General features: G+C 41.2%; 1 protein-coding gene across 1 annotated transcript in view; it reads left to right on the top strand.

Annotated features, from left to right (window-relative positions):
* The window catches only part of LOC126155912 (neuroligin-2-like), a 317,083-nt gene that overhangs the window by 251,889 nt on the left and 47,751 nt on the right, over positions 1-17,443 (top strand). Inside the window, exons 6-8 of the mRNA XM_049916265.1 lie at positions 1,671-1,822; positions 5,282-5,400; positions 7,135-7,281. Of these exons, the coding sequence (XP_049772222.1) occupies positions 1,671-1,822; positions 5,282-5,400; positions 7,135-7,281 (418 nt within the window). The remainder of the gene's footprint in view (positions 1-1,670; positions 1,823-5,281; positions 5,401-7,134; positions 7,282-17,443) is intronic.

Raw genomic sequence — 17,443 nt, 5'->3', positions numbered from 1 at the left:
AAGCAGAGGGGCCTGTGGGCCAAACGCAGTGCCCTGAAATCTGTGTAGTAAGTGGGTTTGCACAACATGATTAGAGAATAACTGTGGAATCGTAGCAGGGTAGGTCTTGCTGTGTAGATCTGCGGGGTGAAGGGTTTCATGGAAAGATGCTTTGCATATTCTGAGTTTTCTTTGGGATGGATTGTTTGAGGTTATTTGTTGTGAAGTGGGATGTGTTTTAGTAAGTCATTTTTCCTACTTCGTGATGGGGGAGTGGAAGCCGATACGGTTGTGACGATACCATTGCTACACATGAGGTTTGATGTAGGTATGGTTGTGGCTGGATTAGCTATGATTGGGCTTCTACTTCTGAATGTAGATATAGTGACAGTGGTAATGGCAAAGGAGCAGCAATAATGCCAGGTGACACTGTTGATGGGTGCCGTTCTAATGATGGTGGCAGTGGTGGCGGTAGCGGCAGTGGCGACGATGAAGCAGCAGCCCATGCTGAAGTCATATTATGTGAAAAGGTGGCGTCTGTCAAGATTATGGATGCAATATGTGTTGAAAAAGAAACAACGACATTCGAGTAGCAGGGAAAATAGGAAATTGGGAAGAACAGGTGGGGAATGTGAGTATCGGGTGAAGGATTGAGTAGAGTAGGAAGTGTAGTACAGGTGTTTGTAGGTGCTGTAGATGGTGTAGTTGCGTGTTTGTACATCATACCATGCAAGCAGCTGGAAGGAGGAAGAACGTCGGCGATGGCAGTGAAAAACAGGAGGTAAAATGACATTAGGTTGCTGACTGGCGATGGTGGTGACAATTGCAATGACTGGCTGCGAGGGTGGTGACTGGCAGTGAGGACGATGACAAGGAGTGAGGGCGATGACACGCAGTGCGACTGAAGACAGGCAGCGAAGGCGACGACTGGCAGTGAGGATGGTGACTGGCAGTGAGGGCGATGATTGGTAGTAAGGGAAATTTGCTAGTGGTGAGACCAGTAATTAGCAATGATAACTGGCGATAGCTGTGGTGACCAACTAAGCAATGTCGAGCCTAGTCTTGGAAACTGTCCCTATCGAGGTTCCTACCATGAGAGCAGCACAGTCAGTTGCTTTCTCAAGCCGAAGAGGCGTTGCAACACTTGGGTATAATAGGTGACTGAGGACAGCCTATAAAACAAACAAACGTGTTTGAAGAAACGACAGTTTTTGGTAACGTAGCTGTTGATACTCTGTGATCAATATAGACCTTGAAACTAGACTACGTAATAAAAGATTTAATATATAGTTACATGGGCTATGCATGTAGCAATGAATGGATGCGTTTACTTGGTCAGGAAAGAGCACAGAGGAGAGGTTCCCCTAGTTTGCCGCCTGATGTAAGTATTGATGCTGCAAACGACATTGGTCAGCAACCACAGACGTAATATACTGACGCGGAGTGAAGTTACCGTGAAGTTTTTATTCAGGGGATTTGTCTCGAATGACTTCGTACACAAATCAAAAATTAATTAAGTAATTGGTTTTTGATTTGATAGCTGAAACCTTGTGTTTTCCCTCGTAAATTATTCCGATGCGTTGTCCGCCACGATGTCGTGTTCGCCTCTAGCCGACACTTTTGCAGAGAGACAGTGACTGGCAGCTGGGTCGCTGCCGTGAGTCCGGCACTGACACAGGCACGTGTTGCAGCGCTTGGGCAGCGTCCGCGGCGAGGACGTGAGCTACGTGCTGGGCCTGCCGCTGGTGGGCGGCGTGCCCAACTTCCCGCAGAACTTCTCCCGCCAGGACATGGGCGTCGCCGAGGCCGTGCTCACCTTCCTCACGAACTTCGCCAAGACTGGGTACGTGGCCTACGCTATCGCTCACGTCTACGGCACTTCCAGGTACCACGTCGTCTCTCTTACCAGCGTACAACCCCTAGAGTGAACGTGATGCAGCCTGCACGTTTCTCATATCGGTGCTAGCTCACGGGTGAATATCTGATAGGTTATGAAACCCCTTCTCAGGGATATTTCGTCATAGGAACGTGTCGTCGCGACGGATTCAATAGTCATATTACTGTGATGTCCACTTAAGATTGCACAGTCAATCTCATTGGGTCAAAAAAAGAATTTCAATCGTAAGAGCGATACATAAACTGTGGAAGGTTTATGAGACAGCATAAATAGCTTCTCAACATGATCCCGTCTAAAGTCACTATGTTAGAAAAGTAATTTGAAGTTAAGTAGAGTTATGAATATAGAAGGCCTGAGTGTTTAGAACAGGCAATTCACTTCCGTTCACTTAAGTTATTACAGTTTAGCAAATGTTTTACACTCCAATTTCGGCATGTACGGCCTATAACCATACGAAGTCCAATTTTCACAACATTTTAAGAAATTCTTTTCTTGCAACCTTAAATGAACATAATTCACAGGAAGTCATCTATTACAGCAACGGGAAATAAATCTGACTAGCAATTAAAACTATATGTAATATTTATTTCTGGAAGAACGTCCTCATAGTGAATAATTGTATAGAAATTCTCTATTCTTTTAGTAATATGATTCGTAAACCAACTCTGGAGAAGCTTTGTTAACCACAAAATAGCAATCCTGATAAGTCTACGCAGACATGGCATATTAAATGAAGTCAGTGATACGCAGTTAGAGATTCACCAGGTTTTTTCTTGTTATTTTCTGTGTGAATACTTGTGTGATGCTGCTACCCATGTCAGTCTATCTTGTACAGGCCAGTTTATCTCTGATACCTACATACATTTGGAGTTCCTTACTGTTTCCTTCCCTTCGTCTCCCTCAGCAAGTTCTATGCCACTTTCCCACCTTCATCCTTTCCAACATTTACTTCCATTACCAAACTGACAATTTCGTGATACGTCTGGACGTGTCTCGTCACTTTATGACCTCAATTACTTTTTCCATCTGTTACACACAGTGTCTCCTCATTAGTTACCCTACCTACCCAACTACGTCTACATCTACATGACAGCTCTTTAGGCACACTTAAATGTCCGGTGTAGTGTCTTTCAAACTACTTCAAACTCTTTCGCTACCGATTCACTCTCTAACAGCGTATGTGAAAAATTAACACTTAAACCTCTCCGTATAAGCTCTGATTTATCTTATTTCATTATGATGATCGCTTCTCCCTATGTAGAACGTATCGAATACTTAGTTTAAACCTCCTCACGGTAATTATCAGATGTAACGAACAAAACAAATTCTTTATAATTCTGACCATTCATTAAGTCGTTTCTTAATCGGTGGCCTCGCACAGTGACACTAGTGTTCAGAATTGTAGAATCTGTGTAAATAAACTGTTTCACGTAATGCCACTAGAGTCAATTGCAACATACAAACACGTTTGAAATAGCACGAATATTATCATAGATTCGACACAAATACTGATCTATGCCTTGACGACTCTAATTAGTAGTCTGCCTGAGGTTCGTCGGATGGTATGCTGAGTCAGATGACGTTTGCTCAGGCGACGTACTTTATTTGCAACTATGACTCACACAATTTAAGACCGGATCTCAAATCTTCATTCCAGTGTGATATCCTTCGGCATGCTATAAAGCCCATTGTGTCTCCCTCCTAAGCCATACATAACTGTATCGTTTGTCCAAGATTCCTTTGTTATAATTATTCTTGCATCAGGTTAGCCTGCCTCTGACCGCGTCTTAACTGTTGTATAGCTCCTGTCCGACAATGTCCGCTTGGTTTCGTGTACACTCACGTCTAACATTCCTTCTCTTCGCCTGGCATCATCGTAGTTACCAACCATAGATAACCTTACCAACCACGCCCTCCTCCCCTGCTTCTCCTTACCGAACGTTACATGGTCTTTAAATCGACCCTACACATAAGCCAGTTTCACTTATTCATCGTTTAGTTCTGAAATCCTAACAGTGGCCGTATCTGCAGATTAAATTACTGGATTTGAGTTCTGTCTACAATTAAATGTTGTTTATAAATGCCTAAACATGTTTCAGCACCTCTGTACCATCATCAGCGAATAGTTTTATTCACTTCTTGTTTTTATAAAGTATTGGGTTCTATATGACTCTTTACGTTAGTGTCTACCGGTAGCTTGTCCTCTGCCGAGTACTTTTTACAGTATTCCCTCTTATTCGTATGCTCTTCTATTGTGGAAATGCACATGGGGGACGCTATAGATGTTTTTAAAGAACTCCACTTGCACGCTGCACTTCTGTACCTCACAAAACGAACCCAAGATGAGAGCTAAATAAAATTACCCTGCGATATTGATACTTCGATGCTGAAACATGTTTCAGAATTCATAAATAACATTTTTTTATTTGCATGGCAGGTGGGCCTAAACGCCTCTAATACAGTAACATCAATTTGTATTGCTACAGGCGTACAATACATTCACTGTAAATACTGCAATTAAGAGTCCGTTTTGTACAAAATGAATCACAAATGACAGCAGAAAGTGGCTCGAGTGAAAGTGCGTTACAATGACAATATAAATTGGTGTCCACAGATGAGCCATTTACGAGATAACTGCACCCAAGTAATTAAGATCGGTAGTTGCGGTTGACACAAACGTATTTTAAATGTGATTTTTTCGATTGTGTCCGCATATAATAGCGCCCGAATTTTACCCACGGCTCATGATTGAAGAATGCGGTAGACGCATGATGGGGCATCTCCACATAATGCGGCTGATGAAAGAAGGTAGCTAACACGTCAATGTGATCACTTGTACAACATTCCCGTTGATAGGGCTGAACAACGGGGGTGCGAAATGTACAGACGTGTGAAAATATACGAAAAAATGCAGGCATGTTTGGAAGTATACTACGTAACAGAGACGGATTCAGTGTTGCATCATGTGCGAGGATGGGACAGGTAACAACTCCGTTAACACATACAACTGAGCAGTTAACTGTAACAAATAAAGTGCTTAAGTAGTATTATATTTCTAGTTAAGATTGGCAATGGGAGAATTTTTAACAAAATTAGATGTGCCTTAATCGAAAAGTCTGCCTTTCATATTCATTTGTACTAAGTAGGAAAATATTTCACAATGAGCCCAGAGGCTGTTCGTAAGCATAAACTGGCCCTTATGTGGCAATTGGCTCCTTCGACAGCATATGTTCACAGAAAATATTTTCGCTTCTAGAACCATTTATTATTACCATCTCAGCTTTTACTGTTATTTATGATACAAACTACAATTGTCTGTCAACGTACCAGTATAGTAATAAATATGATATATTCGTTATGTTGCTGGTGTAATTACCGCCAGACTAAACACAACTGGTTTGGCAGGGACCCGAACGAGCCCCGTGAGCAGAACACGGACTACGGCACCCCGCAGGAGAAAACCCGCTACCGTGCGCTGCACTGGGACGCCTACGAGACTGGCAACCAGCAGTACTTAAGTCTGGGTGAGTTTGAAGAGCTGTTTCCTTTATCTCGATCGTGTGACCTCAGTGATAGATTCCTAAATTCGTCTACGCTATACACAGCTTAGTTTCCTGTATCATTTGTTATACTGACAGTCAGCCATATACAATGGGATGCCGAAACAACAAATTGAAGTTGCGTGTTGTGAGGAAATAATAGGACCAAAACAAAGTGCATGTATGGATTAATGTTTCGAATGGTAACTATATAATGTGTTTACATCTTCCCTTTTCTTTTCTTCGATTTCATTGTAGTTTTTGACATCGTGACTCGTTTAGGTTGCTGCCACTAATTCTTATCCCGTATCTCCGAATACTAGTTCAACACACTCCCTTGTAAACTCTATTTGGTATTCTGCTGTTTCACATCCAATTAAATATTCTTATGACTTCCTTAAGCCATCCATTATTTTATTATTTATACTTGCAGCTTTATGCAATTATCTACAATCTTCATTATCTTATACAGTGCTGCATTCATTTTGAATGACGTGCTACCTCCGTATGGCATTCTTCCAGTTTGGTGATTATCCCTGTTTCATCTCCACGAAAATAAACAAGTACTCTCATAACTGTAAGAAATTTGAGTTAAGTATTTGTTCGTAATTTCCCTGCAAGATTGTATTTAGTAGCTCCGCTACTAACTGGTTATCTATTTCATTTTGTGCATTTACCGTTGTCATAACTGAAAGTCCTAAATAGCTTATAACAGACACTATAGACTGGATTACTATAGGTACCTATTTGTGAATTACATGTGTATCTTACTACAAATATCACTATTTTTATGTTATTTTTAGTCACTAAAATAGAAGTATGAGCATATCGGATTGAGTTTTGGAATGCCGAATTGCAACAGTTTGTGTGTTGCCTTCAACCAAAAGATTAAGAGCCAGAATAGGAATATGTAATGCACTATTGACATCAAAGTTTGCGCGTTACTTCGTGTTTATAAAAACAATACGATAACAGGGACTGAATCTGTAAATATTATACTATCGCAGTGCGGTATTTTAGTTGGAGCTAATAGGTAAAACACTTGTAGAGTCAGTCTGGATAATATCGTCAGCAAAACTATCCTCAATTAAAAAAACCTGCATACACAATCATTAAACTACTATGCACATACTTGTCATCCTCTTGTTTAACACAGCTTACAGAAACGTTGCATTCATACTTCTTCATATACTGGAAAAGTTTCGATTGGGTATGTAACTTAGGGGAAATAAAAAGTAGTAATATTCTGTTATGTTTTAAGGTGGTCTGTTGGACTGTCACTATAACTATATGTTCGGCAACTATATAATTTATGCTCTCCAGTCAGTGAAAGCAGTTCTCTTTTGCAACGAAGACTGAAATATTTTATAAAATAAGTCGTATTTTAATCAATGCATCCGAAGAGGGACTCCAAGCAAATGAGTTGGACAGGAAGGAAGGAATTAGTAGCATTGATTTATGTACTTCATAGGAAATCATCTGGGGTGTTGCCCTTAAGGACAGATTGACGAAAGTACATCGTAATGACATAAGGTATTCCCTAACTGATCGTTAACGTTACATGGATCATTATATTTTGTAACCTTATGACACATGTCATTGCAATAGTGCTATACAGCGTAAAATGGAAAACTTCAGTATCCTTGAAGGCGAATTTACTTTATCGAGTTTCCTGTTTACTTGAAATTGACAACAGCCCCTTTCACTATATTTCCGCAGCGCTGAAGCCTCGGATGAAGAGCCATTACCGTGGGCACAAAATGGCCATCTGGCTGAACCTCATCCCACAGTTGCACCAGGCGGGCGACGGTGACGTCAGCATGCGGCACCACAACTTCCACGAGCGCGACGAGTCCTACTACTCAGGTGAGTCTTGCATCAAAACAACACTGCAATAAGCGCAGCATCTCTCTGTCTTATGTCGGAAATCAATCACACTGGAATTCAGAGTATACGTTCCCCAAGCGTCCGCACTTTCACACAAATATAACAAAATAGCGATATCTGCCGCCAGAACAAAACTCTGAATTGCCGTGTAAGCCTCAGTAATAGGCATAGTATTAGTCTGATATTCTTCAAAACACGACGGAAATATTTGGGGAAAATATATGGTTGGCATACAGATCACAGCATGATGTTTGTCTACAAAGAGTGCCGAAATGTTTTTTACTCATTTGTATTTCAAACCTTCAAATAATTAAGAAACTAATATGTAGTTGTGTTTGACATTTAAAAGATTCTTTCGTCAATTCCCAGCACCTTCTCTCAAGTCTCCTTCAGTCCTCCGCAGGGTAAACCTCTACTACATTAGGTGTGTGAGGTGGATGACACCAACAATTGAGCCAGACAAGTGAGAAAATGAATTATTTTCTCTATATAGAGTAAAACAGTAATCGATAAGAAACACCATGTTTCTGTAATTGTGGACTCAGTTGCGTATTGTACAAATCCGTACATCGGTTCCACCCTAAATACTCCACGAATATATGTATTAATCTGTATATAATAACAATGATGCTTTATCTCTCCTTTAGTACTTGCATGGCAGTATGGGTCAGCTTTGTAAATTCTAACCAACGTAATACTCATTTCTATGAATCGAAGAATATTACATATTTGTGGAACATACTCAGTAACTATCAATATGTACTTAAAGCAGTTCTGCAGTAATTTATATTTGGAATGGTTTGATGCCGCCATATCTGTGTTTCATTGTTAGGCAGTGTTTTTGCTTTTAATTACCTACAACATTCAACAACTTCTGTGATACGGTCAGACAAGAGCGCTGTTAGAAGTTCTTCGCAGGACTGTTCCTTCGAAACATAAAGTTAACTACTTAGTATAAATCTCATTTATCTGTAACATTTCCTTCCTTGTATTTTTCCGTTTCTAATATCTTTTTGTACCAGCTCATTTGAAACAGCTGTTTCTGAAATATACAACTATGCCCTAAGATATAGATTAAACGGATAGGCTTAGAAATTTGTATTGAATTTCTATAAAAGTAATTGACATCATCTTCAGTATTCACTCTTCACTCCCTGCTTTCTCACAACATTACATGCTATGTTCCTCCTCTTCCTTTCTCCCGCTCTCCCCCTTACACTCCAGCAGACACACACACACACACACACACACAAAAGTCCGGCGTCCCCATCCCCCATCCCAATCCCCAACACGTGTACACAATGTATCTGTTATCTATTCAGTTACGTCTCAAACACATTTGCCTGAGTGTGTAATTGAACAAACAGTTTAGACTACTTCTGCGACTTTGACACAATACATAGACAGAAAAGAAACTCATTATATTGATTTAATGTTTTAAATATAAAACTGCAGTAAGACACAGCAATATGTATGTATAACAAATGTTTATTCTTGTGTCCTAAAAAGCGGTATCGCATTAAATTCTAATAATGTATTACGATCTGATCCGACAGATACCTTTTAAAATTTGTTTCTTGAAACCATTTGCAGTGTTAGAATATGATGTACTTTTGATTTTTACTTCATAATAATGAAACAGTTTTGATAGAAATCCGGCTCAGCTTATCATACCGGCTGTAATTCTTTTGTTTGAACCTTCGTAAAATCCTGTACGACTGTAAATAATACAAATACGCTAATAAGTTCATTTGTACTAACTAACTTGAAGGCGCTTAAATTATCAAAATGCGTCCAGAAATTCGTATCAACATTCAGTTCATCTACAACACAAACGGTTCTGCTTTGTCATTCTACGCTCATTTGAACAATATTTGTGGAATCAAGAAAAGTTGAATTTGTTCCCCAAAATGAAATGAACTCTCAAACAGAGTTGCCACTGGGCAATAATCTAAAGAGCTTTACTTGTTAGATCTGAAAAAGTGACGACGCAAAGGCTTGTTTTTCACTTAAATATTTGCTGTGTTTGTTAACCCGGCAACGTCTTATCGCAGCTCTTGGAGTTGTGATAAATTCGGAGCTGTGATAAACGCTTGCGTAGAATATGTTTGAGACGTCTCCCATTCTGATCATATCTCACAATCTTGTGCACAACTACTGTACTTCGGCAACATACTTGAACTGCCGACATCTTTATACACTCATCCTCGGATATCAACAGGTAGCCTTATACTGTTCCTCATGTGTGTCCTCTATCGTGACGTTCTTGTCTGTTTTATCAGAGCAAATCATTTCTATCTTGACATCTTGGGTTGTAGGGTGTTCTACCGGATATCAGCGTCGTACTTGCACGATATTTCGGTCACGTAGCTCGAGACCTTCATCAGGTGCGACCTGGGAAGGTCCTGACAATGACCTGACCTGATGAAGGTCTCGAGCTACGTGACCGAAATATCGTGCAAGTACGACGCTGATATCCGGCAGAACACCCGACAACCCAAGATGTCATTAGATCGCCAGGAAAGCCTGAAGAGTTACATTTCTATCTTACCTACGTTATTTTCGAAGCATTAATGTATCTTGGAAATCATCCGCTGCACTCTATGAGATGTCGGAACGACATCTACAGCTACGAAAGACAGAGGCTACTGACGAGAATTGTGTCAGCATATGCTAGTATGTGCTCCTTACCGCATCAGAATTACGTATCCTGATGACCCTTAAGTGAGTCCCACGCTGAGAGAATCTGTAAGGGGCAATCAAATTAAAACCAAGCACATGCCGCAACTTAATGTCGCTTAAGACATTTATCTCACTGGGAGCGAGAGGAATCCTGTATCGTAGAACGCTGTCAGCCAGTGACGAGGTCCACACCCGCACATACCCTTGCACGTAGTCGAAAACTTCGCTTACACTTGTCTGTCTTCAGGTGGTCAACGATTTGAAAATCACATGGCTGTACGGAAATTGTTGCAGTGTTTCCCAACCAAATCGCTGGAGCTTAGCCTTCGTCCGACTGGCTGTGCGAGGGCGATTTTATCGTGCAACACGATGATTGCCTCAGACAGCGTTCCTGTGCGTTTTGTCTTTAGGGCGTGTCACAGTTTCTACAAAGTGTCTTCACAGCACAGCACATTGATAGTGGTTCGGCGTTCGAGGAACTCGAAGTGCAGAGGGAACCTGCAGTCGAAGAAGGACGTCATCATGACTATCGAAACTTGTGTAAAAAGCTCTGGATTTCTTTTGCGGATCGATGTGGGATGTTTCCACTGTTGGCTCTGTCATTCGCCCTCGGGCTGTCGGAAAGCTGCCGGACGAAATCATTATATTTCACGATAACGTCCGCTCCAAAGTTGCCAGTCGGACAAAGGCTATGCTTTAGCAACTTGGTTGGGAGGCACTGCAGCATTTTCCGGATCTTTCACTATGTGAGTTTCACACCATTGGTGACCTGGGGAAAGACATGCGTGGGCGTCGGTTTCAGTAGGACAAGTGTGTGCAGGAGTAACTGTGGTTGTGGAACTGTCAGTCGCCGACCGCGTTCTACAATACGTGAATTGATTGTATCGTCTCCCAGTGGGATAAATGGTTTAATGTGTATGGTGATACTTTTGATGGAACCATTCCATGGTCCCTTTGTGATGGATGTCCGGTTTCCATTTGACTGACCCTCACAGCTGAATTTCTCTCGTAGAACTTACTGTATCACAATAAATCACTTTCTTATTGCATAAATGTATTTATATCTTCTACTGCCGCTGTTATTATTATCTTCATTATTAAAATTGGTACTAGTGGAAGTTACTGTACAAGTACTGTACTATGAAATGAGGAACAGGAGCTAGATGGTGTAAATTTTTTACCGAGGACAATCAAGAGTGCCATCTCCTGTTGAGAAATTTACAGGTCGGTGGTCAGCGGAAAAGTTTTGTGAGGGCGGCGACATCCTCCGGCTACAGTTCGAAGTCTAATATAAATTATTGGGATAACTTCAAGATGAACAGTAGTAACACAGTTACCATTATTGATATTGGGTCTTACTTAGCAACGCATTACAAATCGACTCAGGTATAGACAAACCTAGTTCCAAACATTCTTTTCACTACAGATATTATTAACATTTTTCTTATAGTTGCTTGAGGAAAAAAAGTAAGGTACTGGGCATGTAAATCCTTGGTAGGTTGTAAGACACAATTAGTAGGCGCGAAATTATCAGATGAGTTTGGTTGGCTGGTTTATCTTGGGGGAGAGGACCAGAAAGGGAGGTGATCGGTCCCAATGGATTAGGGAAGGATTGGAAGAAACTTGGCCGTGCCCTTGTAAAGAAACCATTCCTTCATTTGCCTTAAGTGAATTAGGGTAATCACGGAAAACCAAAATCAGTATATATATGAGGACAGTAACTGTTCTCGAAAGAACAGAATACTGTTGATGACCGTGCAGCTTTTCCATGGAATAAATGATGACTACCTGAAACCCTCAGCTGCCGACAGGTGTTGTTGATATACCTGATGCGCACAAGTTGCCCAAACTGTTACGGGAATTGCCAAAGCGTGCGCGAGTAATGAGTGAATGGGCAAATGTCTATAAGGTACATTACATATGTAGAATTGTGGACAGTTGGGAATGTGAGTCTTACGGGAAGCGTGCTAGGGATAAGTCCCTGCAGCCGCGCTATCCATCTGTGTCCTCGGTGGCTCAGATGGATAGAGCGTCTGCCATGTAAGCAGGAGATCAAGGGTTCGAGTCCCGGTCGGCGCACACATTTTCAGCTGTCCACATCGAGGTATATCAACAACACCTATCGGCAGCTGAGGCTTTCAGGTAGTCATCATTTACAAAATCAGAATGGCAGGACGCGGGTTTGAACCGTCGTCCTCCCGAATGCTGACCACTGCGCCACATCGCTCGGTCAGGTGGAGTAAACAAACCCCAAAAATAAATTCTTAATTAACTATTTTTTAAAATCAGTTTCGAGTTTTTGAGTATCGAAAGAAATGAAAATAAGGACGAAGTAATCTTACAGTTCTTGCAATTCTTGATGGATACTTTAAATACTTTGCAGTGTTACCAACTGGTCTTCTTTTATTGCTAAATGACTGTGTTTATGTGAATCTTACGACTGACAATATGAAAATCAGCCTAACGCAACTACAGTCCCATCTACACAAGGGTCCGTACGACGGCGTAAAACGTTAGGAGGTCGAAGCGACCTCTAGGGGAAGCAGCACGCAACGCCGATCCGGCCATCGGCACGCAGCTGGGTCGTTAGGGCGATGCGATGCGATGCGATGGGGGCGAGTAGGGGCTCCCCTGGAACAGACTGTCGGCACGCAGGGGAGCCGGCTGCCTCCGAATCGGGCGATCTGGGGCACGTAGGCCCTCTCCTCCGGCAGGGCTGGTTTTACTCGCTCGCGGCGAATAGCTTACCGCCGTTCAGAGCCCGTGGAGCAGTCCTTGAAATGGACTCTTTACAGCCAAGTCTCGGATTTATATTCGCAGTTAAATTTAGTTGAGCTCTTCGCAAGTTCTGAGGAACAGGGATATCTTCAGAAACTATGTCAAACGATTTCTTTTACTGTGGTTCACGCGTAGTGAATGACAATAAATGTAAAGGCAGCTCTAATACATATGATACAGTCATTTTTGAAATGTCCTTACTTTAAAATCTTAAATTTCAAGAATGAAGGAAACTATTCTGAGGGTGACTGTGTGGAATGTAATAGGCTGGGTTTGCCAAAAGTTTGAAGAACGGAAGGAAATGGATACTTTACATTACTGCACTTGCTAAGTCTTGCAACCTCTTTGAAATGAACAATAAGATGAAGATGAAGTAATTGATATGCATGGTCAAGTTACGTTTTTAGTTGTGTTTTTAGGTTTTTTTTTATTTACTCGTATATTTTCACAGTATTGTAACTCTTATCAAACTGTGTACAAAATGGCTTCATTGACCATTATCACCTGCAGCGGCATCAGTGTAACGTAAGGTCACTTTCTTCAAATCATTTTTGAAAAACCTATGATCATGTGAAATGTAATCGAGGAAACATCGAATTTCTTTTGTTTTGTTCCTGTTAATAAGAACTGGTCCAGTATAAACATTTTAAGAATTAAAAAAAAGACATTTATAAATATAAAAGATCGAACGTATGCGTCTGTAATCCTCCCACGTGCTCAGAAGCCTCAAAGCTAAATGTAAGTTACTATGTTCAAAATGCGTAAAGGAACACAGTTGAAAGCTATTTTTCTTGCTTTTTGGAACATATATACCTTCTGATTCGTTGTGAAAGCCTCATTTCCTGTATAATGTTGGCCACCACTTCTAGAAGTCTTAGATGTCTTTAGTTTATATTAGCTCTATGATGAAGCTACGATTTTGGAAGCACTGGCAATCATTTCACGATATTCTCTAAGCGCATAAACACTGTCAGTTACCCGTTTCACTGTACAAAATTACATGAAAGTCCTTGATTTGGAAAAAATTGCTCCAGTTTATCAAAACTTTTGGTGTCCCTCACAGATCCCATATTTGAATCCTACAGTGATTCTTATTTTGCCGAAAACCAGCGTCGGAAAACGAATGTAGTTCATTGACATTTTCTGGTACATATTCTTTTAGATGATCAAGGAGGAAGGAGCACACTTCATTCGCACATTTCTTCACAACGCCTTCATGGTATAAGTGCATTACAGAATAATTATTATTCATGTTACGAATACAAATACACTTACCCGTAGCTGTCGGGGATTAAATACATCTTTTATAGGAAGATTGGGCAGTGGAAAGTTTTGAATGAAGGCAGAACAAATACCAAGAACTAAATCAGTATGTTTACACTATTCTTCAGCAATTTTCATGCTCGTGGAGAGGTTAACAGCTCGATGATAATGTATAATAAGCTGCGCATAGCTACTCTTTTAGTAGTATCGTTAAAATAGAATTTTTCATTTTTAGTATGAGTTCTTTGCATTTCATGTATGTGATTACTAGTGGTGCACCGAATGTCAGAGTGAAACGTTTTCTGAAATATATGATATAGGACTTGTATGTAATGCCAGAACTGAAGGTTTTGTTTCAGACAAGTCTTTCATAGCCTTGGTATTCAGCCTGGAGTGCAAATATCTAAATTCACATGAAGAGTACCATGACTGTCGTGCTGAAAAGGACTGTGATCGTGAAGGAGTTAAACATAATACGATTCTTATTACCATTTCGCCGCATATCTTATCGAGCCTTCTTCTGAAGCATTTATGACTGAAGTCTTCTTACTCTTTGCATTGCTGTACCAAAGAGAGAAACGAAATTAGTACGGCATACTTTACGTCGTTCAGTGTTTACTGGGCCAAGGAAATAGTAGATAGGCGTCTGTGACCGTTTTCTAGTAGACTCACCTCCCATGGCCGTCCTTGTAGTACATATTGATTTTGCAACATGAAGACCAATTAAGAATGTATTCTGTTTATTTTTTGTGTCCAAATCTTGTAAGCGCCGTAGTGTAATAGTGGTCACTTTCTGTGAGCTTTTCTCGGAAAGTAGCAGGAAGCGAAACGAATAAAACTACATTCTTGTCCTATTTTCAGACGCAATAGCACAGTACTGATCAGCAGTGTTCGCCGGTTTTTCTTTCTGCGACATGTTTTCCTTTATGAGTCGTATACTCATGACCTTTCAATCTTGCTGTTTTTATAACAAACTGTACGTAATTTCCAACATAACTCTTCCCTTCCTTTGTTTTTTTGATACTTCCAGAATGTTGCAGCTCAATACTTGAGATACTTTTATACCGCAGAACACGTATATAGAATAACAGCTGAACTGCAAAAAGCGAAACGTAACGCATAGTGCATTATGTACTCGACAGATGACCGCCGTTTAATGGGCGCTATCCCAGGAGTAAGTCCTTTCAAAAATGATGTAGCTATAACGAAGCTGCAAAAACACATTTACAACGTATGGAATGAAACTGTTTTCAGGCAGAAAGGTGTATCTGTGCGCATACAATCTCGTACCGTTATCAACTATTGACTGTATAAAACAAATTTCATCACAGCATGAAGAGCGCACATTACACAGACATACCTAGGCATCAGAGTAAAATCAAATGCGGTAACATCGCCGCTTCCAAGTTATCAGGTTAAAACTTACGTTTGCTAGGTAGGAAATTGATTACGCATTGCACGAATGCAAAAATGTTACTCCCACAATTGTAGTCAGCATCTTCCCAAGTTCTTAACTCCGTTACAGATGTTCATTGTGAGTTTCGTTTACGATTCGGCAACGTCAATACATGCATGGTGTTCACAGAAGCCACTGACACAAATTGTTCGGGAGGCACGACAGCAGCCAAATTCGCAATTCGGTTCCCTAGCTGCATGTATGAACTACTTTACGGTACGGAATCTATGGTCTCTCTCCGCGATCAGACACGCCTCTCTCCTACTGCAATAACGAATCAAAACTTGGAGAGATGATCTATCCACTGATGTGTATCATTTTCCTGTATATCATGTAACTTTCGCATAGGTTTCTTATAAAATCCTGGAGATGCATACGAATAACATAGGAGTTACTGTACAGCACTCGCTGTGTTCAGATATGGTGACCATATATGGTGTCTAAAGTGCAAACATTTTATTCAGTACTAGCTATTAAAAAGTGTAACACTGACGTGAATGACTGGAACTAGCTGAGCTAATGAAAAGAATAAGATGAGTTGCAGAAATAGAAAAAGTTGAGTGGACAGTGTAAGAACACAGAATTACACTGTCCAGAAGCCTGAATAACCATCTTACGCAGCGCAGATCGCTGAGAGACGTGCAGGTAGAGAGTCAATATGTTCTGGAAGGTACCGACAGCGATGTGGAACCATTCCGACTCCAGTGCCATCACCACCTGCGCTGGGTATCTCGGTTGAGGATCCGCGGTGCCAAGAGCCCGGCCCACAGGGTCCTATAAATTGAGTGTAAATTCCGGGAGTCTGGTGACCAGAGAAGTACGGTAAACCTATCCTGGTGCTCTTTGAACCACCCAAATACACTGCTAGCTGTGTAACACGCTCCATTTTTCTGCTAGTAGACAGTGTCGAGCGAAGAAACCCCAAACTGCATGTAGGGATGGGTATGGTTCCAAAGGACAGATGCATACCTGTGTTCATCCGTTGTGTTTTCTAAGTAACGCAATCGAAACATTCCCCAGGCTATAATTGTTGCAGAGCGTTAGCTTTCAGGCTTTTCACGCCATACGGTCCAACGCCCACTTCTCCGATAGGCAATAAAATGGGATTCATCAGAAAAGGCCACCTGTCAATACCCAGTGGACGTTCAGCTATTGTACTGGAGTGTAAATTCAAGCCCCTGACGCAGATGAACAGCAGCCAGCATTGGTCATGATCCAGGAGCTTGCTGCGGAGGCGCAGACACTGCAACGTTCGCCGAGCGTTCGTTGAGGAGAAACTTCAGATAGCTTCTTGGTTCACCTGGATGGTCGGTTGCCCATGAGTTGGACGTCTATTCGCCCATACATATCTGCTCAACCATCGTTCACCCATGGGGTCTATGGCCGGTGGTGCATCACAGTGCGATTACGCTGTGTGGCAACGACAGCACTGTCTTCCTCGTCCCCTCCATATACCCCCCGCTGCTCGTGCTGACACCTGCCGTCTGGGTGTTATTGCACGTTGACGTCGAACAATGGCAGTGGTCGCATTAATATGAAAGGACCTTTATAGGGATAGATTCATATAAAAAGGTAATTCGGCATAATAAAAAAACACATCACACTTGGAAGTCTCCCAGCCTGAGAGAAGTGATTAAAGTACATCAAAAATCACATCCAGAATGATACTTTGTCCAGCTGACCACCGATTTGTGCTATTTAACTCAAACGAATAGGATTGACAAGTAACATAGCCATCTACAGATTTCAATAAAACAAAATACGATATACTTTGGCAACGTTTTATACTCCACTCCAACTTACAGTATCCATTGATGTGGAGAAAAAGTAGTCTAGTGCACTTCAGTTCCAATACATGACTGCATAATTTGGGAAAATTGTAAATAGAAAGCAGAGGTAATCGATTTTGAATGAAGACTTTTTGTGTATATACACAACAAAATAACTACGAAAGCTAACGAT

This window comes from Schistocerca cancellata, chromosome 2 (assembly GCF_023864275.1).
Source record: "Schistocerca cancellata isolate TAMUIC-IGC-003103 chromosome 2, iqSchCanc2.1, whole genome shotgun sequence".
NCBI classification, from domain to species: domain Eukaryota; kingdom Metazoa; phylum Arthropoda; class Insecta; order Orthoptera; family Acrididae; genus Schistocerca; species Schistocerca cancellata.
Note: the sequence above shows the minus strand (reverse complement) of the source record. Positions and strands in the feature narration are given on the sequence as shown.